Source organism: Crinia signifera, chromosome 1 (genome assembly GCF_055691185.1).
Source record: "Crinia signifera chromosome 1, ASM5569118v1, whole genome shotgun sequence".
Lineage (NCBI taxonomy): Eukaryota > Metazoa > Chordata > Amphibia > Anura > Myobatrachidae > Crinia > Crinia signifera.
The window spans coordinates 232,548,369-232,571,942 of record NC_139217.1 but is presented as its reverse complement, the minus strand read 5'-3'; the positions used below and the strand labels follow the sequence as shown (position 1 = coordinate 232,571,942).

Here is a 23,574-nt window from a genome sequence, read left to right as displayed (position 1 = left end):
GCACCCCCAACGCCACCCCCACGATCAACGCCAACCCGAAGCATGGTGAGCCCGCGAGGGGCGGCGGTACGCATCCTTCGACCTTTTCATACCCCCACTATCCACGTCGGCGCGGAGTTGATTTTATATAATGTGGCGAGCGCAGTGAGCCAACGAGCCCGAAGATACATGCCCTGAAAATGATTGAGACACTTGCATTTTTAGAACCACTCCCTGCTAACACAACCAAATTGTCACTTCCTGTAAATCAATTTGCTAAATCATCTTCATTGTGTGCTGTACGCAGCGGATCTTGATGCATGCATCAATCTTTCAATCAGGCCCAGAATCCTTCAGTGTGCTTAGCTCCTGCTACCTGAACCTGTTCTTTAAACACCTACAACCAGCTTCTCTACCAAGCAAGTTGTGTGCTTTCCCAGCTGACGTTTAAAGGTTTAACGTTGATTTGAACATGTTACCAATCTTTAGTTGTTCACTATATTGAAAGAGTTTGTTTGGAAATTAGAAGGGTCCGTTATTGAACATCAGTTACTATACCAGCAGTGCCATATTAAACCATGTGGAAGGCCATAGGTAGTTGATATCTCTCCCCCCCCCCCCCCCCCCCGCACAAAAATCTGGGGGCCTCTTAATACATTTTCATTTTACCAACCAACAGTCTACGATCTTGACTGTAATGTGAAATCAATGTCTATGGTTTATGTATTTTAAGATGTTAATGGGTACATTACATTAATACAGACTTTTCTTTAATGTAAAGATTAATTTCTTTGAGTTGATTTTTTTCTGTGGTTCTTTCAAGATCAAATCAATATCATTACTTGATCTGTTCTCCTCGTGCCACTAAAATGTGCGGGGCTCATGGGCTGGTGCTTACTCTGCCGGTTTGGTAACTCAACACTGTATACCAGCATTGTGACTGGATACTCGGGTCTTCTAAAGGAGCCCAACAAGGATATAACCGCTATGTGGCAAGCCTGTATACTGTGCTAATGCCATATAGAGGTGAATTCCTGAAAGATAGCTTCACAAGTCTGTAACCTTAATGACTGAACACAATGCGGAAAACTATTATAGAATTTATTTCCAGTCTACCAAATTTACACTTCTAGATTAAACTGTAAGTTATCTGAAAACAGCATTCCAAAGTTAGTTTATTTAATGACTCTGGATTTCCTTTGGACTGTATATTATATCTCAATACATCTGATCACCGGTTGACTCTCTTCCTAGGGTTTCTTCCGAAGGAGCCAGCAGAATAATGTCAGCTATTCATGCTCCCGACAGCGTAACTGTCTAATAGATCGTACTAACCGCAATCGTTGCCAGCACTGCCGGCTTCAGAAGTGCCTGGAACTTGGTATGTCCCGAGATGGTGAGTAGGACATAGAACAAAGTAGACTACAATTTCTGCAGATATTTAATAGTGATGGCTGAGATGATGAAAGAAAAAATGGTTGCTGTTCTGGTTATTTTTCCTGAGAGGTAGCAAGTTCTGAAAAAGTACTAGCATACTATGGGGGAAATTTACTAAAGGAAATTTGTAAAATAATATTTGTATTTGTATCCAGAAATACACTTATTTTTGACATTTACTATCCCGAAAATACGGCTATTCGTATTGATAGCACATACGAATAAGTGTATTTCTGGATACAAATACACCTTTTTTTTTACAAATTTCCTTTAGTAAATTTCCCCCTATGTGTGTTACTCCATGGCTACATCTGCTTTGCCTTGATGTTACCATATGTATAGTTTATACAGTATGTGTTATGTGTCCTGTCCTATGATTAATGGCAAATATATTCACTGAGGATTGTAATTAGAAATTCTGAAAAACATGGGCATGCAGGAAGTGAATAATGAGTTGCTTCTAGGTGATCCTTAATCGTATGTGCCTACACGCTTCATAAATCCTTTCCTATCCAATTCCACTATACAGTCTAAACTTATCCTCAATTCTTTTCTCTTTTTTCACTTTCCCGTCCTCCAGGCCCCTGCCCAACATTGCGGAGTGACCATAACTTTGCAATCTGGTGGACCATTATGCAGTAGATCACATATTTCCTTGTGTATTGTGTATTCCTTTTAGATTGTAAGCCTGCAAGCAGAGCCTTCCTCTATGACTGCCTGTAACTACCCTGTTTCTTTTTTTCACTGTTTTCAACTGCAAAGCACAATGGAATTTGCTGCACTATATAAGAAAATGTTAATAAATAAATAAAAACTCTCCTGTATCCACTGGGAGGCTCCCGAAAATCACATGACCACACACCCCCCCCCCTCCACCCCCCCTGGCCCCTTGAAAGGATAAGCAAGTCTCCCAACAACATACCTATGAATGTCGGAATGGATCCCACACTAATTGAATATACCCAATATTCTGAACACAACTCTTAGTATTAGAAGTACAAAGAAGCAAGAGAAAATTAGTCCTGTACAAAAGGTATATATTGGTTTGGGGAGATATATACCCATTAGTTATGTTAAATGAATGCTTGTGATTTTAAAGTGCTTACAACAATCTAAATGTAAATGATTAATGTAAACTTATCGGTTCTTGTTTCCTAGCACAGCGCACATCGCATACCATTACATAAGGTATGCGATGGTATGCGATGCGATAATCGGGTAAATGATCCGGATTGTACAATTAAATACTGCACAGCATCGCATGCCAGCAAATGGCATGCTATGCAATGCGATGCGATTTTTAATTGTGCAACCCTGATGGGTGCTTACAATGTTAAATGCACGCCCATTTTACACGCAACCCCCACTATCAACGCCAACCCGAAGCGTAGCGTGCGCAGCGAGTCCGCGAGGGGCGGCGGTACATGTCCTCTGACCTTTTCATACCCCCACTATCCACATCGGCGGGGAGTTGACTTTAGATAGTGTGAGCCTTAAAATCGCATCGCATCGTATGCCACTATATTGTATGCGATGCGATGTATAAGATGCAGTAAGATCAAAATCATGGGCGGCGTGCTAGGAAACAAGTACCAACTTATCAAATAAAAACGTATACATTATGGGCCTATCCAGGGCCGAAACTAGGGTTTCCGGCGCCCGGGGCAAGGCAGTCTTTTGGTGCGCCCCCCCCTCTAGTGATGCTGCTGCGCGCCGGAGGCGCGTCGAAATTTTGGGGACGTGGCCTAATTTGGGGGCGTGGCCTATAATCGCTGCTCTCCCGCGAGGCCACGCCCCCATTTTGCCGCTATGGGGGCATGACCCAGAGGCTCTGTGAGCCTCTAGCCATGCCCCCAGCCCCCTGGCTGCGGGAATAGACGCTGTGCGCATGCGCACAGCGTTTATTCCCCGCTGCTTAGTTAGCAGCTGACAGGGGGGACCGACCAAATGACGCCTTGTCCCTGGCGCCGGAGACCCCCCCCTCCCCGCACAGTCCTCTCACCGTTGAAGCCGCAGCCGCATCTTACTTTGACTTCGTCCGTCTCCTACTAGCGCTGCGGCGGGAAGCGCTGATGACTTCAAAAAGACTTGCCGGACGCTGATTGGCTGAATTCAGCCAATCAGCGTCCGGCAAGTCTTTTCGAAGTCATCAGCGCTTCCTGCAGCCGCGCTAGTAGGAGATGGACGGACATACCTGTCACCGGACCTCACAGCGCCCCTCACCTCCAGCGCCCGGTGCGCGTGACCCCCCAGCCCCCCCCTAGTTACGGCCCTGGCCTATCACTACACAAATGTGTTCCTTTTGTTCTTTCTGCATAAAGAAGATAACAGGATAACTATAATGTATGTGAATTAATGCATACAGCATATCTATGTTCATAACTTAAACTTTTCATTCTATTCTCAGCTGTGAAGTTTGGTCGAATGTCAAAAAAGCAGCGGGATAGCTTGTATGCTGAGGTTCAGAAGCACCAACAGAGCCAGGAGCAAGTTCTAGGCAGAGAGGGACCTGACATAGTTCCTTTGGGTTATCCCACAAGTGTAAGCAGTGGCTTATCTGATCTAGAAGATCTAAGTGGCTTACCTGATGGTCTACTCTTCGATTTCCCCTTAACTCCGGATGAGGGTAGTTCTTACTACAGCCTTGAGCTACCACATTCAACACAACCCTCCCCAGACCCTAGCCAAGGGTCTACCCCAGAACAACTCAGTGGACACTGCTCTAGGGGTCCTGGAGATGACTCAACTGTGATGGACATTAATGCTACAGAAATAGGTAGGTACCTGCATGGAGTAGTTAAAGATAAGGCTTAATAAAATATCTTTAGGACTATTCATCTATTGACAATGAAGACAGTTCAGTTGTGAACTACAAAATCGTTTGAGTAGCAGGATTAAAGAGTCAATGAGCTACAATATTAATATTATAAATTGCATACCTCAGTGATATCTGAAAAACACAAGTGACCGTTTTTTCGCATTTCTTATAGATTGTGTGTCACAGAACATAATCCGATCCCATTTAGACACTTGCCAGTACACAAGTGAAGAGCTTAGCAGGATGACCTGGAGTGTTCATTCACAGGAGGATGTCCGTAGGCTTCAAAGCAAGGTAATATAACAAAATTTCCTCGACCTATAACTGCATATATGTATCTCATTGTACAACATGCATGTAAGAAGAAAAAACATTCATGCCCAAAACCAGCAATCATCCAGCAAATGTCGCTTAATGTCCTCCCAATAGCACATGTGGACTTCTATGCTCATTTGCTTTAATATCAACCAAGACTGGACATGCTGTTCTTGCAGGATATTGTATAATGTTGTCATCGTTATTGTGCTGGATCATGAAGTGCTTTATTTATTTTTTCCTCTGTCTGCATTTACTCCACACCACTGGGAGACAGGGAGGGAACGTGAAACAAAGAAGCATTATTCCTGAAATAAAGGGGTATATTTACTAAAATGGAAATTCTATTGCAGATGAATTATCTGTATATTACCACATACAACCCAATAAGAAGCGCAGGTTCCCCTTCTGTTGGTTTATATTATATATGAGACAGAGGGGTTTATTTTTTTTTCCTCCGGGTGTTTTTATATATATATATATATATATATATATATATATATATATATTATTATTATTATTATTATTTTATTTTTTTCTCACAGTGCAGTACGGGACTACCTCATGTGCTACTGCCAACTTTCTTGCTTCTGTGCTCCTTCAGTATAACTATAATTACCACCACTATCCAAATGTCAGCTGTGTGGTGAGTTGCGGTGACTAAAACCCTAATGTTTTAGCGCACCTGCTGGACGTGGTACTTTCACCTAGAGCATTCTATTAAAATGGGTGATATAAAATTGACACACACTTTTTTAATTGTCTTTAATAAAATTATTATTTTTTTTCCCCTTAGCCCTGTGAGTTGATGTGGCAGATATGTGCCATCCATTTATCGAATGCAATTCAATACGTGGTGGAGTTTGCAAAACGTCTGGATGGTTTCATGGATCTTTGTCAAAATGACCAGATAGTGCTGCTTAAATCAGGTAGGAAAGTGAAGACAGAGTGGAACATGGAGATTGGGAAGACTGAAATTGAATTGACAGAGCTAGTAGGGGAAAAGAAAACTAAACACGGTGTATGTAGAAAACCAAGGAGGTGGCAAACGTAGCTAAGGGTGACTTGTGGAAACCTGATAATTATAATGATGTATACAGAACTTTTATCCCAATGGGATTCAAAGCACGTTTGTTCTGTGTAGTGAGTAACATCAGACCATGCCCTATAGGAGCATGATGTGACACAACAATGCTAACCACTGTGCCACCGTACACATACTACATAAAGAAGCAGCTTATTTGGCAGGAAATACAGTGGCACAAATGATATAAGATATGGAATAATATTAGTAGTAAAAGCTTTTGTAACCTGCAAGGCAGACCATTGTGGTTCTTCCTTTAAAACAAATAAAGAAACAAACAGAATATACATTCAGTTTATTACTGAAAGCTCTATTTGTCTAATACTATTTTCATGTTGTTTTCTGGCAATTACCTTTCTAACCTTCTGCCTCCATCTTTTTCTTTCATCTTTTTCTTTTCTTTTCATCTTTCTATCAAACACACCTTCACCCAACCAAACTGGAATTTGCTCCCTTTTTACTGCATACACAAACAACCTACTTAAATCATCTGTTAAATTATATCCTTATTTTTCCCTCTTTTATGGACCTGGGTGGGAGCCAAACTATTTTGGATTTATAATTAATATTTCACATTTTAATATGGGAATACATTTTGACATAACCTTTCTCTTTTAAATGTATTTATATCTTTTTTGTTTCTCATGGGTTTCTGGGAACATTTCTTCCGCTCTCCCTACCTCCGCTGGCTCTTGTATCTCTCTGCATTAGGTTGTCTGGAAGTCTTGCTTATTAGAATGACCCGGGTGTTTAACCCCAGTAATAGTACAGTGCTTTTTGAAGGAAAGTTTGGAGGAAACCAAATGTTTCGATCTCTAGGTAAGAAAGAAATCATTATTTACAATTAAATTTTTACAAATTATATTAAGATAAAAAATATTCCCTAATTCTAGCTATTTAATTTTAAATGTATTTTCTAATAATCCTGAAATAATAAACAGACTAATATCCCTCTTAAGGGTCATACACATGAGGCCATTTTCACCCCATTTCTAAGCGATCTTACCAGATCGCTTAGAAATGAAGCACGGATTTTTCCTTGTTTATAGGCCCGGGTGATGGCAATGTGGAATCCCGCTCCTTGCTATTGCCCGCAGTGCTTGCATTGTCTATCCTGCTAGATCACAGGGCTTAGCCTATAAATAATAGGCGGTACTTATGTAGTAACTGGGCTGCCGATTTTGAAATCGGGTCCATCGCATCGCATCGCACCCGACCAAATCGCATGCGATGCGATGCGATGCGATGGACCCGATTTTTCCATAGGATTCAATGTTAAAATGGACTGAGTCCATTTTAACATGGAATTCAATGGGAAAAAGGGGTCCTTTTCATACCCCTACTATCCAAGTGGGCATGGAGTTGGATATAAACCTGTGGCGAGCGTAGCGAGCCACCGAGCCCGAAGCGTGGCGAGCGTAGCGAGCCCCGCGAGGGGACACAGAATACCGTCCCCTCGCGGGGCTCGCTTCGCTCGCCACGCTTCGGGCTCGGTGGCTCGCTACGCTCGCCACAGGTTTATATCCAACTCCATGCCCACTTGGATAGTAGGGGTATGAAAAGGACCCCTTTTTCCCATTGAATTTCATGTTAAAATGGACTCAGTCCATTTTAACATTGAATCCTATGGAAAAATCGGGTCATCGCATCGCATCGCATCGCATCGTATGCGATGCGATGCGATATCGCATCGCATCGCATCTGATTGTATGCCTTAACTTAAGGCATACAATCAAAAAATCGGCAGCCCAGATACTACATAAGTACCTAATAGGCAAACCCCCACTCTGCACAGATCGCTCAGCACACATCGCGGTGTGCATTTCGGGTGTTCCGCCATGTGTGCTGAGCAATCGTGCTTAAGCAAGAGAGGCCGGGTCGCCCCAAGTGTAGGGGAATTTAGACATTTTTTCTATGATACGATAAGGCATTAAATTACAGCATATACAGTGGACAAGTCTGCCAAAGGCAACAGTGCAGAAACCCATGTTAGCAATGCAGAATGTAACGGACTGATTTAGTACATTGAAAGTAAATATCTCAATCTCTAAATACTACCTACTCTATGAACTAGTAAAAAAAAAAGAGCATTTATGAAATATCCCTGAAATTTGAGCTACAGGATTGTGGCCCTGCTTCATTCTAAGCTGGCGATAGCGCATTGTAGCCTATAGGCTACACACTGCACTGCTGCTGGGGCAGTGCGGTCAGCGGGGGGTCAACGATATCAGCACATGTGCAGACCCCCCCGGAGCCCAGCTCAGCTCATCGCAGGGACGGGCTGCTTTCGGAGCCCTGTTCCTGCGAGAAGGGGATGATACATTCTGCCGTTAGGATCGCATTTTACAATGCGATTCTGTGCAGTAATATTCCACCCAGATCAAATTGTAACTGGGCCCCTTAGTCTCTTATTCACCGATTGCATACCATAGGAATCACATCTTTTGAGCATTGACCTGAGTAAAGGGTTATGCAGCATGGCAACTGGAAGTAAGACATATAAGATCATAGTCACAAGCTGAGACATCGCCCCTCCCATGCAAAATGGACGCAACATGCCTGTCTTTTAGTCATCTCTCCCATGTTATCTCCCTTAAATGGTCTCTTATGTATTAAACCCCACTTTTATTGCAAGACCATCGTGGCATATGTGCGATGTGACCAAGATGGAAGCACAGCAGTAACAAATCACTCCACCGTGTAAACAAACATCAACATTTTGTCCATCACTTAAGTAGGCCTTGTGTTGTTTTTCTAGGACAGTTTAGAAATTTAAAAGCAAAAATCAAATTGTTTGCTATAGTTTACAGAACCAATGTACCAAATTTCATAAATATATTCAATTATCTTTTAATATAATGTTCATTTAACTTTCTGTTTGTATTCATGTACAGGATGCGATGATTTGGTATCGGCCATCTTTGATTTGGGGTGTGCCCTCTGTAATTTGGACTTGTCAGACAAGGAAATTGCTCTGTTCAGTGCTGCAGTTCTGATGTCTCCAGGTACAAGAAACATAATAGAAATTAACACACTTGTATCCAATCAGACAATGATACACATTTGCTGTATGCTAATACACATATAATCTACATTGTGGTTTTCTTGTGTGCTAATGTCTTTAATATGCATATCATTTATATTTTTATGCTAGTTTTAAAAATTGTAGGATGTATAAATTGGCTCTTTTATTGGATATAAGAAAAGCACAGATTACTTATACTACTTTCAGACCGCAAACCTGTTTCAGCCGAGAGCCGCGTCAGACTCTTAAATTACCCCTTTCGGGCGAAGATTGTTCACAGCATTGGAGCAACAGCATGGCAGAATTCTCTGACCTCATGGATGATTGTGCTTTGATTCTGTGTGATTCAGGTGTTAGAATGCAGCATAGTGTCACACTATGCAACATGCTGTACACTTATTTCATGCTGAGGAAAAGTGCACAGTTTTGGGCAGAGACAAGTGTAGATTGCAGGCTGTAGAAGTGGAACAATAGGCTTCTAACGTGGGGAACAGCAGGCTGTTAAAGTGTGGAGCGCAGGCTGGGATGGTGCCTGTGTCCTGTGGTCCACAGCTCCAGCGTGCTGCTTGTTGTTTTCCGGGGTCAGACTGCTGACCTCACAGGAATCCACCAATTGTGGCATTTCATAAACAGCAGTGTCGGATGACACGGGTCGGGGCCTTTCTGACCGCACAGAAACACGTGTTAGAGCCGTGTTCAACCCTGGTAAAGAACAGGGTTGAAAAGCCGTGTTACTCAACACGGGTCTTCTGAGTGTGGCGCTTTCATACCACACCTTCACCCGTGTTTAAGCCCCGCGAACACGGCAATAACCCGTGTTCACAGCGCGTCTGAAAGCGGTATAAAATGATTATTTTATTCATGCTCAGTTGGCAACCTATTTCTGAGTCCTCAGGGAAGGATGTATCAAGCTTCAAAAAGTGATAAATTGGAGAATGAGAACAGCCAGCCAATCAGCTCCTAACTGCCAAGTATGTGCTTGAAAAATGACAGTTATGAGCTGATTGGTAGTTTATTACTTTCCTTTTAATCACTTTTCTTAGCTTAATACATCTGTCCCTCTGTCTTTTAGAGTATGATTCTTTTGATGTTTTTGCAGCACCTGGTCAATGCTAATGCATTTCTGTGCCTGTATTGTCTAGTGATCACTTATCACTTGTTTCATATTTACTCTAATCCAGTGGTAGCCAACTTCAGTTTTTGAGAGCTACCAAAGTTAATGTTTTCCAGGTCTCTGGAAATAAAAAATGAAGTAATTAGCTCCACCTGTGGCTCTATTATTATTATTTATTTATTAACAGTTTCTTATATAGCGCTGCATATTCCGTTTGGGCATTACAATAGGAGACAGTGATACAACAAACTGTGTATTTACAGGGGTGTGGTATAGAGTTCCGACAGTCGGGATCCCGACAGTCATTATCCCGATGTCGGGATCTGGACTGGCCGGACCCAGATAGCATGGTGAGCGCAACAAAGCCCCTTGCGGGCTCGCTGTGCTCGCCATGCTGCGGGCACGGTGGCTCGCTACTCTCGCCACCTATTCATTTCTCCCTCTATGGGGGTCATGAATCCCCAGGAGGGAGTATAGCTGGTGGCCGCCAGGCCCCCGTGTGTCGGGTTTTGACTGTCAGGATTCCGACATCGGGTAAATGACTGTCGGGACCTCGTCCGGCACCTATTTACAGACAGTCAAGCTGTCAAGCTTACAATCTATAGGGAAATAGGCATTGATACACAAGGATAGATATTCTATTAAAATGTGTCAGTGAGTAATGAGTGCACCTATGCAACAGCTAGGTGGTTTTAAAGCGCCTTGAGTCCTGTTGGAGAAAATGCACTATATAAATAAAACTTACTTACTTAAAACGTGACCTATTAGTAGCTTTCAAGGACTGAGGTTGGCTACCCCTGCTCTTATCCCTAGAATTATATTTTATATGTTGTTATTGCGGCACGGGGGTTGTTTTCGGCGGTCCACACCATTTAACCCCCTCGCCACCAGCATTGAATACAGGCCTAAAGCTGTGTACACATGGTGCGATTTGGTCACTTAGCGAGTTTGGCTTAAAAATTTGGCTCAGCAATATATTGCTCAGTGTACTGTTTTCATCAGCGACCAGCATAGGCGGATTGGGCCACTGGGAGACCGGGCTATTTCCCTGTGGGCCGGTCCGGATTTGGCCGATTTCCCCCCTGGTCAGCACCCCCCCAACAACCCGTCGACACGGATACCCCCCGGCTACCCGTCAGTGCCGTTCCAAAGGCACCCCCCCAGAAGCCTGTCAGCACCCCACGCCCCCCCCCCCTTCCCCGGGAGTCCGTCAGCACCGTGCCTGGTATATAGATGATTCTATGCTCCTCCTTTTTCCTTTGCTAACAGTTTTCCAATGTAATTTACCATTGCGAGGGGACACAGTGCTATGTTTTAGTGTTTACGTTGTTTATTTTGACTGTGTCGACATTCAGATGGAAAAAAGGTCGACTTTTTCAATGTCGACCTTACCCATGTCGACCTAATGACCCTGTCAATCTAACCCATGTCGACCTTTAGTCATGGTGACCTTTCGGCATGTCGACCTTAATCCATGTCAACCTAGTGGTGTCGACCTAATGCTTGTCAACCTACTTGCTGGTTACCTAATGATCCCTACCCCTCTGCAATCCATACCCTTCAGCCCCAATGTAATGGTGTGTACACACGTTAGATGTGCCTTAAGATCCTATCCATGATCTGATCAGATATGATCGTGGATAGGATCTTAAGGCACATCCGATTTGCATCCTATCTTGACTATATAGTGCAGATCTGCACTATATAGACAAGGCAGCCAAGACTTTCTGGCTTCTGATACGTGAATCGCAAGGGTTAAAAACCTTGCGATCTGCATCCGATGCCGATCCGATGTTGACTATCGTCAACATCGGAAAGGAAATCGGACCGTGTGTACACAGCATAACTCTGTTGTGTTTATATTATGTTTTTCTTTATAAAAATAACTTTTTGCTTAAAATAAAACAAAAAAATATATATATATTGACATTTTTAAATGACATGTATTACTTATTTCTGTGTCTTTAAGATCGCCCTTGGCTAACAGAATCCAACAAAGTACAAAAGCTTCAAGACAGAATATTTTTGGCCTTGCAAAAGGAACTACAGAAGAGACCCTGTAGTGACGAGCTTTTGGCAAAGGTACGTTTCTATCTCCACCATAACTTTGAGTTGCACTGAACACAATATGTTCCACTAGTAAGCCTAGAAGCTTGAAGCAAATGCTTTGAAAGCTGGTCTTCTACCTTGTGATTGCCTCTGTGTTGGTGCATGTGTGAGAGAGAAAGAGATGTAGTTTCACACGCTGCCAACAGCGAACACAAGACACACACACACACACACACACACACACACACATATATATATATACACAGTGCTATTTTTCAGCAGGAACCAGCAGGAACTCAGTTCCTGAACCTCTAATTAAATATCACATCATCAGGAACTGAAAATCTACTTTCCATAAGATAAGTGTTATTTTAATGTCACCTGTGAGTGCCTTTGTTTCTAAATACAATATATACATCTGTCTCTCTCTCCCTCTCTCTATTATATACATATTTTTATTTAGTTGATTCATCCCCAGACCTGGAGTTCCTGGACCTGTTTTTCCAGAAAAATAGTACTGTGTGTGTATATATATATTTTTCAGTGTAATTTACCATTGAAAGTATTACAGTGCACTTAAATCATCAGTTGGAGATACCAGGTACATTTTAATGTAGAAAGGGAGGGAGTAAAAGAAGAGTACAAAAGTATGTACGCAATGGTGTTTTTACCACAACAGAAAGATTATTGGCATGTGCTGCAGGCGCAGAAGTGCTGCTGTGATCTTGCACACAATGGGGATTTCATAGATTGACAGAAAGTGATCGTTCAGAGGGGTTACTGGGGAGTTATTAGGGATTGGCAGCTAAAATTAATGCGTTTCATTGCTGTTTTTGGGCTGTGTGTGTGATTTCCATTGTGATCATGATGTATGCAGAGAAACATGGTGCCAGCGTTGCTAGTACTGCAGCCTGTCTGCATAGCCATAGGGCAGTGATGGCTAACCTTGACACTCCAGCTGTTGTTGAACTACACATCCCAGCATAACCTGCTACAGTTTTACTATTCGGCAATGCTAAAATAGATGCAGGGCATTCTGTGATGTGTAGTTCAACAACAGCTGGAGTGTCAAGGTTAGCTATCACTGTCATAGGACAACCCTTAGCCATAACGTTCCTTGCTGCTGCGTGTAGGCTATTAATGTGTACACAATTGCGGATGAGTTTGCGTTGACTCCGGTGCATGTCTCTATATTTCTGGATGGCAGCTTTACTTGGGAACCTTCTACACTGGCTCATCCCTCCACTCTTCATGCAATACATCAATGACACAGAACTTGAACAGAGAACTTTCCTGATTGTATGCACAGCGATTATGGGGAAAATCACCAGTCTGAAAATCCGCCCCTTCGCTCATCTGCTGGTAATACACACTGGGTGGCTTTTGAGCTGAAGTGGCTAAACTGAGCTCAAAATGTCCCACGTTGTATGGGCCTTTTAGATTGCTTGATCCAGCACACTGTCATATATTTTAGTTGTGGTTTCTACTAACTAATCATTGTTTTTGTGCAACTCTCTTGGCTCACATGAGGTTTCTCCCAAGAGACCCTGCAGCCAAAGGGAGGAGGCACTGGTGAGTAATGGGGCAAGTAGATGGGCAGCTGCTGCCCTGTCCAGATATCTAGCAATGTATACAGCAGTGTTATAGAAGTAGTTGGGGACACCCCATCGTAGGCAGAATTCAGTGATGGCGTAATGTAGTGGGAAGCAGCCTTGGGGTGCTGCCGGCTATCCCCAACCCCCCACAGAGCATATGCGCTATTTGCAGTCCTACTACCTTCTACTTTTTTTTACCTCCCATTTGTTTGAACACTCCTCCTCTGTACACATAATACTGTCAGACTGCCTTTGCACACTCCTTGCCTTTTTTCTGCCTCTCAATATATAAGGAATTGCAAGTGCCAGATACATTGGTTATTTGTGTATTGGTTTTGTAGACATGCACAATACAAATATGAACAATTTGTGCTACAAAAATGTACTTAAGATCCACTTTTGTGGTATTCATTACAGAGCCACATACTGAAAAGAGGTCACAACATCAATGTTAAAAAGATGAAGGCTGCCACATGTGTATAAGTTGATTTTTGTATGCATTTTAGCATAAAGTAGTTGACATAAATCCAATATTAGAAAACAGATTTATCAATTCAATATTACATATTGTTTATTTTCTTCTATTTGCAGATGATTTCAAAACTCCCACTTATGAAAACCATCTGCAACCTCCATTTTGACAAGTTGGAGTTTTTCCGTCTCTTTCACCCGGACACAGCCAATGCTTTTCCTCCTCTTTATAAGGAAGTGTTCAGCTCTGAGCTTCAGTATACTGACCTACGGACCAGTTAGAGCAATGACCGTTATTGTGTATATAAACTGCGAGAAAACCCATCACCACTTCCTTTTGGATATTATCAAAACACTAGTGGGTTTTTAATGATGTGGTGGTACGGTTGGAGTTACTGTTACTGTCTCTGTGTTCCTGTTGCAGTTCACACACATATTTGGAGGTGCATAACCTGGCATCCACCTGCTCCATGGAAGGAACAGCAAAGACCATTTGGCACTGGATGCAATTGTTAACTACATGAATTGTTAACATTATAAATTATGAATTGTCTTTTGAGAATGACCAACTAATTGTTCTGTGCTTTGTTTATAATGCCATATATGGGACATAAAGTTCTTTCTGACCACTATTGAATGTATTACAGTTATGAAGTCACCAAGTATGCTGCACGGGTAACTCTCTGATAAACCCTATTTATGGTTTTATTCTTGTGGTTTCAAGTGTAGTCTGTAGGCTCAAAGTGCATTGATTACATTGCCACATCACCCAGTAAGCAAAGACATACAAAAATACGGCATGGCGGTGTTATACCGCCATTTGACTACACCAATTATACAGCTTAGCTGTAGTATTCTATCCCATTTGACTTAGGGCCTCATTCTGGTTCACTCACAAAGGCAAATTCCTTCTCAAATGGACAAAACCATGTGCACTGCAGGTAGGGCAGATGTAACTTGTGCAAAGAGCGTTCGATTTGGGTGGGGTTTTACTTCAAAGTGAGATCTATATTGCAGTGTAAAAATAAAGCAGTCAGTATTTTCCCTGCACAGAAACAAAATAACTCACCCCAATGTTACATCTGCCCCCCTGCAGTGCACATGGTTTTGTCCATTTGAGAAGGAATTTGCCTTTGTGGGTGAACCAGTATAAGGGCCTTAATTTGCTGATTCTATCTGTTACACCAGTGTTTCCCAAACTTTTTTGAATCACGGCGCCCTAGAGCATCAAAATATTTTCAAGGCACCCCTAGGCCAAATGCTTCTTATCGAGAAATTGAGAATATTTTTTTTTAATTATGTACATTGTGTTTATATGTCACAGTTATCTGGTGAGGGACAGGATTTGCTCCTGTTTGTCCACATATATTATGATTGGCAGCCATCAGCACTGATTTTGCCTGGTACATTGACCATAAATAATATGAATTGATCCTGGTCCACCAACCCAAGGCACCCCTGTAAGTGTCCTGAGGCACCCCAAGGTGCCTAGGCACACAGTTTGGGAACCATTCCGTTACACAATAAGACACTATGCTGGCCACACTGCTGCAGTATATTAAAATATGGTCTTGAATCTAAATGAAGGGGTGATGGATAACTGTGTATTTTGGGTTGTAAGCACCTAATACCAAAATCTAGCACTGGGTGTTCAAAAAGGAAATGTTGCTAAGCTCTTACCTGTGAATGTCAGACAATTATGTATGTTCCTTATATTTGTGGTTTGTGTTGTTCATCTAATGGTAATTAAGTGAATGTAGGGAACTATTGCCTGATTGAGTTTAAGGCTTGAATATACTTGTTGCAGCAATATTACAACAAACATTGAAAACAGTGATTGGGACATTTACGTGATTTTGAGCATCTGTATGCTAGAACCACTAAACCTAAAATTCAAATCACTTTGTGTAAAACTGCAATATACAGTAAAAACACAATGAGCAACATTCTGTGAATCACTGAGCTGAAAATGTTATTTATGTACATCTTTTAACAGAGGGGGCATTTAGTCAGGAGCTCAGTAACCTACAATAATGTCTGTGAACCATGTGAGGAAACTGGAGTAAATACTGTAGAAAAAACTCACCCAATCATGGAAAGAACAGCACTGTGCACAACATTAAGTCCCCATCACCAGTGCTGCAAGACTAACCACTGTGCCACTGTACATAAAATGTGAACTACCTTAATAACTGTCAAAGCTTAGGGACATTAAACTATATGAATGTCATAAAATGCCTTTTCATATTCAACCAGCTGGTATTTTAGATTTAGTGGCTCTTTAATATAAATATTGCCTGTGCTCCTTCATATACTGTGTCTCTGACAGGACCTTACACTTTTGACAATCAATTAGCATTGCTTTTTATTGAGGAACAAAATATCTGCCCTTGAACTCTTTTAGATGAGTCTGGGCCCATTTACAGACATATATTGCTAGGGGATCTGGATGGCTGGCAGACAATATCTAGGACAACACCATACGGTCCACATACATATGTAAAAGGGTCGACACATGCAATAGGCTGACATGACATTGATAGATACTTGAAAAAGGTTGACATTTTTTCTTCACTATTTTTCTAATTTTCTGGACCTTTTTTAAACTTTGACATCCGTGTGGAAAAGCGTGAAAGCTTTTGCTTGTGTCAATCCTTTTTCAGTGTTGACATTGCATGTTGGCATTTTGGGTCAACTTATTGTTTGTCGACCTAGACATTGTGAGCTACACCGCACCCTATTGCTAGGGCATAACATTGTACACACTGGAAACTGCAACTTTTTGTAGAAAGGGTATTTAAAAAAAAATGTATTTTTCTGATGTTGAAAGTAATGTCTTTATTGGTCTTTGAATGTCCCTAAGGAAGACAACTATTTTTGTAAAGAAAACAAACCCACAAACAAGTAAATTTGTGTATTTTGAAAGGATCATGAGAAGGTATAGATGCAGAATGTCAAGGAAAAAAGTGTTAATGTTTTATTTTATTGTAGCAAATATATAGGTTCTGCTTATGTATCTGTTTCATAAAAGGAAAATGAATGGTTTAATAAAATCTCTGTGTTTTAAAGAGATGGGTTTTGGATATCTTGTTAATGCTCTGTATTTTTTTTTACAGAAAAGTTAAATGTTTAAAGAAGTACAATTAAAAAAAAAAAAAAACAGGTTTCCAGCCACATATGTACAATATAAAGTTGGGAAAAACCCATCCCTTAGATTACCAAATATAATATACAGTACCATAGCAAATATAAATAGAACTGAGCAATGGCGGCTCATACCTCTGCAGAGGAGGGGGGCTGCCACGATGCCCCCCTTTGCTGCTGCTGTGCTCCCCGCTGCTGCTGCCACCGAAAATGAATCCCAGTCCCAGCTGCCAGTCACCAGCATAGGGCCAGCGGAGATTCATTGATGACCTTTTTAGATGTATCCTTATACCTGAAAGATGGAAAATTCAAGACTACCATATTTTATAAAAAAAACTAATTGCAACACCTTATTGCTGTCTAGCAGCCATCACCCACCTCCTCTGAAAAGAGGATTGGCCTACTCGCAAATGTTGCGAGCAGCCCGGATATGCAGTGACACCAACATGCTTCCAGCTGAGTTGGACATTATCATCAATAAATTTCACGACAGAGGTTACGATCTGGCTGGGTTAAAGTCTTCCAAGAAAAAGGTATTAAGTTTGGATAGAGAAAGCCTCCTTGTTAAAACACTGGATAAACCCAAACAGTCTAAAACATTTACATGGACCACCACTTATGATACCAACAGTATGGTAATTCCCATTGCCAGCAAGTCTCTGTGGCCAATTGTGTCCACAGACAGAAGCTTGCCCTGTTTCAAAGATGTAAGACCTATGGAATGTTACAGAAGGGGCCGTAACCTCAGGGATATGCTTGTCCACACGGACAGAACTGGATTCGACACGAGTTCTCACCCTAATCAAAACTGAAAATCTAATGGATGCTACCGCTGCATCAAGTGTACTACTTGCTCATCACTGATCCAAGGCTCCACCTTTAAACACCCACACACAGATGAAATTGACCAGATTTGGCATATACTAACTTGCAGCACGAGATTTATAATTTACATCATCATCTGTCCATGCGGACTATATTACGTGGGCATGTCGACAAGACAGCTTAAAGAACGTATGGCTGCACATAGATCCGCCATCAAAGGAGCACTGGAAAATAAGCCCATTGACCAGCCTGTAGCGGTGCATTTTAAGGCCATGAATCATCCATTATCCACCTTAAAATATTCTATCATAGACCATATCCCCCTCCCCAGGGGAGGAGATAGACAAAAAGCATTATTAAGATTGGAGGCTAGGTGGATTTTCGGTTTAAATACGGTCCACCCCAATGGCCTCAATGAACGAATTACAGGGAATGCCCTGATGTAGAGCCTGTAAGAACTGTTGACATAGGTGCCGATTCTGTGGGTGCTCAAGGGCCCGAGCACCCACGGAAATTGATGAGCACCCACAGGCGCGAGTCCCGCTGCTAGCCTGAAACATTAACTTGCTAATTTGCGGCTGCAGCACCCACATCACCGGACCCGCCACCTGGGAAACAGTATGCCGGGAAGAGTGTATTCTGTCTGTGGAGTACCTGCACTGTGGGGGAAATTTATGTACCTGCACTGTGGGGGCATTTATGTATGTGGAATTCTGTTGCCGTATGTCAGGTCCTCCGGCCGCCGCCGGTTCTGCAGAGCATTGCGCCGCATGCATTACTCACCTGCACGGGCGCTGTACTCCTGGCGGTGCTACACCCGTCACTCAGCGCTTCCCCGACTTGGTGTCACTGGCAGGGACGGCGGTAGGTCCTCTGGGGGTCCGGCTGTTCCCGTGGTCGGCTCCTGGGACAGGTGCCGCCATCTTGCTTGTGGCATTAGGCAGAAGGGAGCAGGGTCTGATATAACCTCTGATTGAAGGTTGGGCCTGTGACATCACTGCCTGGAGGAATAAAAGGCTGGGCCGCCTATCCTCCAATGCTGCTGCTACTTCTGCTTTCTGCTCAGTGTCCTGCTGACAGCCAGTGAGAGTGTACACAGCTCCAGGTCTCTCTGAGTCCTGTTTGCAATCAGAAGCATCTCGTTAACCCTTCAAGTGCCTCCTGAGTTCAGTTTACCTTCCAAGTGTCTCCTGAGTTCCGTTAACCCTTCAAGTGCCTCCTGAGTTCAGTTTACCTTCCAAGTGTCTCCTGAGTTCCGTTAACCCTTCAAGTGCCTCCTGAGTTCAGTTTACCTTCCAAGTGTCTCCTGAGTTCCGTTAACCCTTCAAGTGCCTCCTGAGTTCAGTTTACCTTCCAATTGTCTCCTGAGTTCCGTTAACCCTTCAAGTGCCTCCTGAGTTCCGTTAACCCTTCAAGTGCCTCCTGAGTTCAGTTTATCTTCCAAGTGTCTCCTGAGTTCTGTTAACCCTCCGAGTGTCTCCTGAGTTCTGTTAACCCTCCGAGTGCCTTCTGAGTTCAGTTCACGTTTCAAGTGTCTCCTAAGTTCTATTATTATTTCAAGCGTCTCCTGAGTACAGCTATATCCATCTGTTCCAGCAAGCGTCCTAATCTCCTTGGAGGCTCCTGATTGGGGGGCCGCGACCTGCTGGGTGGACGCAGCTAAGTCCAAATCCCCTTGCGGGGGTCCCTGGTGAAAACCGCCACTCAGTTAGACTCCGCGCCTCTGATTAGGAGTATAGCCAAACTCCTTGGAGACTCCTATGAGACGCCAGTATATTCGACCAGCAGTTCTTTCTCCACCATTGGCATCCGTGTCAGAATCCACGCCCCCAGTGGATCCACAACAATCCGTTGTGACAGTTAGCAGCAGCCAAATGGATTCCACACCCGGGGTCGATTTTAATACGGAGCTACTGCAAAGAATTGTGGCCCGCCTGGAAGGCTTGGAGGTCTCCCAAGGTCAGCTAACTCAAGGTCTCCAGGATATTGCTCATCGACAAGAAATAATGCAGGCCTCTGTTTCTCGAGAGGTTCCAGTCCCGCCTGCTCCTGATCCGGTCCGGGTGGTAGCCCTGCCGTCAGCATCACCAGGGCATCTACATCTCTCTGCACCCAGCAAATTCGATGGAACCCCAAAATTGTGCAGGGGTTTCCTCAACCAATGCGATGTACAGTTTTCACTCCTGGCATCAAGCTTCCCGACCGACAAGTCCCGAGTTGCCTACATTGTCTCCCTTTTGTCGGGATCAGCTCTGGACTGGGTATCTCCTCTCTGGGAGAGGGACGATCCACTACTCTCCCAGTATGATGAATTTATAACCTAGTTCCGCAGAATCTTCGATGAACCGGGTCGAGCAACTTCAGCTGCTCAGGACATCATGCGGCTAAGGCAAGGGAATCGTCCGGTCGCACAGTATGTGATCCAGTTCCAGACCCTAGCCTCCGAGGTCGCCTGGAATGAAGAAGCACTAGTATCCGCATTCTGGAGTGGACTCTCGGATAGGTTGAAAGACGACCTAGTGTCCCGTGACCTACCCGTCAAGCTAGATGAACTTATTTCACTTTGCAATAAAATTGACTTGAGGTTCAGAGAGCGTCAGGCGGAGAGATCTCGAGGGGATCGTTACAGGAGCACTCCTCCACCACTACTTCAGGTCTCCTCACCCGCAACAGTCGACGAGCCTATGCAGATAAATCGGGCTCGACTCACTCCCCAAGAGCGACAGCGTCGTTTCCAAGAGAGACTTTGTTTGTACTGCGGACAGGCCGGTCATCAAGTGTCTCAATGTACCCTTCGCACCAGTCGAGTAACCCAGGGCAAAGAGAAAGAGGTAAGATTGGGCCAACTCTCTACCTCCTCCACAATGCCCGATTCCGTCATTGAAGTGCAACTTTCTTTCGCAGGTCAGACGTTGATGATCCAAGCCCTTCTGGATTCCGGAGCTGCCGGGAACTTTATTTCTGCCAATTTTGTTGAATTACATTCTTTACCCATTAAAGCAATTGAAAATCCACTACGTCTGACTGCAGTTGATGGGAGTTACATCCCGAACGGGTTAATTGAGTCTTGTACGACACCGCTGTCACTGGGTATAGGGGCACTCCATCGAGAGAGTATAGAATTTTTTGTTATCCCTCAAACCACTTTTCCTTTGGTTTTGGGTCTGCCATGGCTTCAGAAACATAATCCACAGATTGACTGGTCAGCTATGCAAATTGTAGCCTGGGGTCCATCTTGCTCTCAAGGTTGTTTAATGAAAGTGGTACCTCTACAGTCAGTTTCCTCCGATAAGAAGAGTCGAATTCCTGCTCCCTATCAGTCATTTGCTGATGTTTTTAACAAACAAGCAGCTAATATCCTGCCTCCCCATCGCGAGTGGGACTGTCCCATTGATCTGGTTCCAGGAGGGATGCCTCCACGTGGTCGGATATATCCCCTATCCATCCCTGAAACCCAAGCAATGAGTGACTACATCTCCGAGAATCTACAGAAGGGATTCATCCGTCCTTCTTCGTCCCCGGCCGGAGTGGGGTTCTTCTTCGTCAAGAAGAAAGATGGAACCCTAAGACCCTGCATAGACTACCGAGGTCTGAATGATATAACAATAAAAAATAAATACCCATTGCCCCTGATTCCGGAACTCTTTGATCGCATTAAGGGAGCGGTTGTCTTTTCCAAATTAGACTTAAGAGGGGCTTACAATCTCATTCGTATCAGAGAGGGGGACGAGTGGAAAACGGCCTTTAACACCAGGGACGGCCATTACGAATATTTGGTCATGCCGTTCGGCCTCAGCAATGCCCCCGCAGTCTTTCAGAATTTTGTGAATGAAATCTTTAGGGACCTACTGTATCTGTCCGTTGTAGTATATTTGGACGACATCCTCATATTCTCCAAAGATTTAGAGTCCCATCGGTCACAAGTGAAGGAGGTTCTTCAACGACTTCGAAATAATCATCTATATTGTAAACTTGAAAAATGCATTTTTGAGCAAGCCTCCGTACCCTTTCTGGGATACATAATTTCTGGTCAAGGCCTACAAATGGATCCAGAGAAGGTTCAGGCGATTCTAAACTGGACTCAGCCCACTACTCTACGAGCAGTGCAGCGATTCTTAGGATTCGCCAACTACTATCGGAAATTTATCCGGGGTTTCTCCACCATCGTTGCACCCATCACCGCTCTAACTCGGAAGGCAGCCAATCCGGCTGTTTGGTCTGCTCAGGCACTATTCGCTTTCCAACAGTTGAAACAGGCCTTCATCTCTGCTCCTGTTCTCCACCAGCCAGATCTTGCAAGACCTTTTATTTTGGAAGTGGACGCTTCCTCTGAGGCTGTAGGAGCCATTCTGTCTCAAAAATATGAAGATGGGTCCACACATCCATGTGGTTTTTTCTCCCGAAGGTTTTTACCCGCTGAAAAAAAATTACGCAATCGGGGAACAGGAACTTCTGGCGATCAAGTTAGCACTTGAGGAGTGGCGATACCTCCTCGAAGGAGCTCAGTTTCCCATCCAGATCTACACGGACCATAAAAACTTGATCTATCTCCGAAACGCCCGATGCCTTAACCCACGACTGGCGAGGTGGGCGATGTTCTTCACCCGCTTCAACTTTAAGCTTTCCTTTCGTCCGGGTTCCCAGAACACTAAAACAGATGCCTTATCCCGCTCTTGTTCTCCTGATGCTGAGGAGAGACAGCCATATCCTATTCTGGATTCCTCTGTCTTCGCGGCTACCAGAATAGTCAATATTCCAAGAGGCAAGACTTATGTAGGGCCTTCCCTCCGAAAGAAATTACTCCATTGGGCCCACTACTCCAAGTTTTCCGGGCATCCTGGTGCAAGAAAAACCTTAGAATTCCTCCAAAGGAAATATTGGTGGTCAACGATAAGAACCGATGTGCAGGACTTCGTATCTTCATGTCCAGTGTGTGCCCGACATAAAACCTCACGCCAACCCTCTGTAGGGAAACTTCTACCCCTTCCAGTTCCTGCGAAACCATGGACCCATATAGCCATGGATTTCATTACGGATCTACCTCCCTCTAATGACTACAATACTATATGGGTGGTCATCGACCGTTTTTCCAAAATGGCCCACTTCATCCCTTTGAAGGGACTTCTAAGTGCACCAACTTTGGCACACCTTTTCATAACCCAGATCTTTCGTTTACATGGCTTACCACTTGAAATCATATCTGACCGGGGTGTCCAGTTTGTAGCCCGATTCTGGAGGTCTCTTTGTTCCGTCTTCCAAATTAAATTAAAATTCTCTACAGCCTACCACCCTCAGACCAACGGTCAGACTGAAAGAGTTAATCAGGATTTGGAGAAGTTCATCCGACTCTACCTATCATCCTCACAGGACAATTGGCTTGAACTCCTACCCTGGGCAGAGTTCGCTCACAATAACACCTATCACTCTTCCAGCCGAACCACTCCTTTCTTCACTGTTTATGGGATCAACCCTCGTGTCCCAGAGTTTTCCAAACTCCCTGGTAATGAATTGCCTGCAGTTCAATCTTCTGTAAAAATTTTTGCAAACATTTTGAAAAATGTACAAAAAGCCTTACAACAGGCCTCCAGTAGGTACAAACTCAGTGCTGATCGGAGAAGAAGTGCTGCTCCACCTTATAAAGTTGGTGATCGTGTCTGGCTATCAACTCGGCATATTCGTCTCAAGGTTCCATCCATGAAATTGGCTCCTCGCTACATT

The 23,574-nt window shown here is 43.5% G+C and overlaps 1 protein-coding gene across 3 annotated transcripts in view; it reads left to right on the top strand.

The window, feature by feature from the left end:
- LOC146071165 (nuclear receptor ROR-beta-like) overlaps positions 1-16,957 on the top strand; it is a 73,085-nt gene extending 56,128 nt beyond the window's left edge. Inside the window, exons 3-10 of one of the 3 annotated variants that reach the window (XM_083179427.1) lie at positions 1,234-1,360; positions 3,824-4,192; positions 4,407-4,528; positions 5,346-5,478; positions 6,345-6,452; positions 8,528-8,638; positions 11,742-11,854; positions 14,008-16,957. In XM_083179427.1, the coding sequence (XP_083035553.1) occupies positions 1,234-1,360; positions 3,824-4,192; positions 4,407-4,528; positions 5,346-5,478; positions 6,345-6,452; positions 8,528-8,638; positions 11,742-11,854; positions 14,008-14,169 (1,245 nt within the window). In that variant the 3' untranslated portion in view covers positions 14,170-16,957. Of the gene's footprint in view, positions 1-1,233; positions 1,376-1,637; positions 2,450-3,823; positions 4,193-4,406; positions 4,529-5,345; positions 5,479-6,344; positions 6,453-8,527; positions 8,639-11,741; positions 11,855-14,007 lie in introns of those variants that run through there. The other 2 variants (XM_083179426.1, XM_083179428.1) reach the window with 2 other exon arrangements.
- The last annotated feature ends 6,617 nt before the right edge of the window (positions 16,958-23,574 follow it).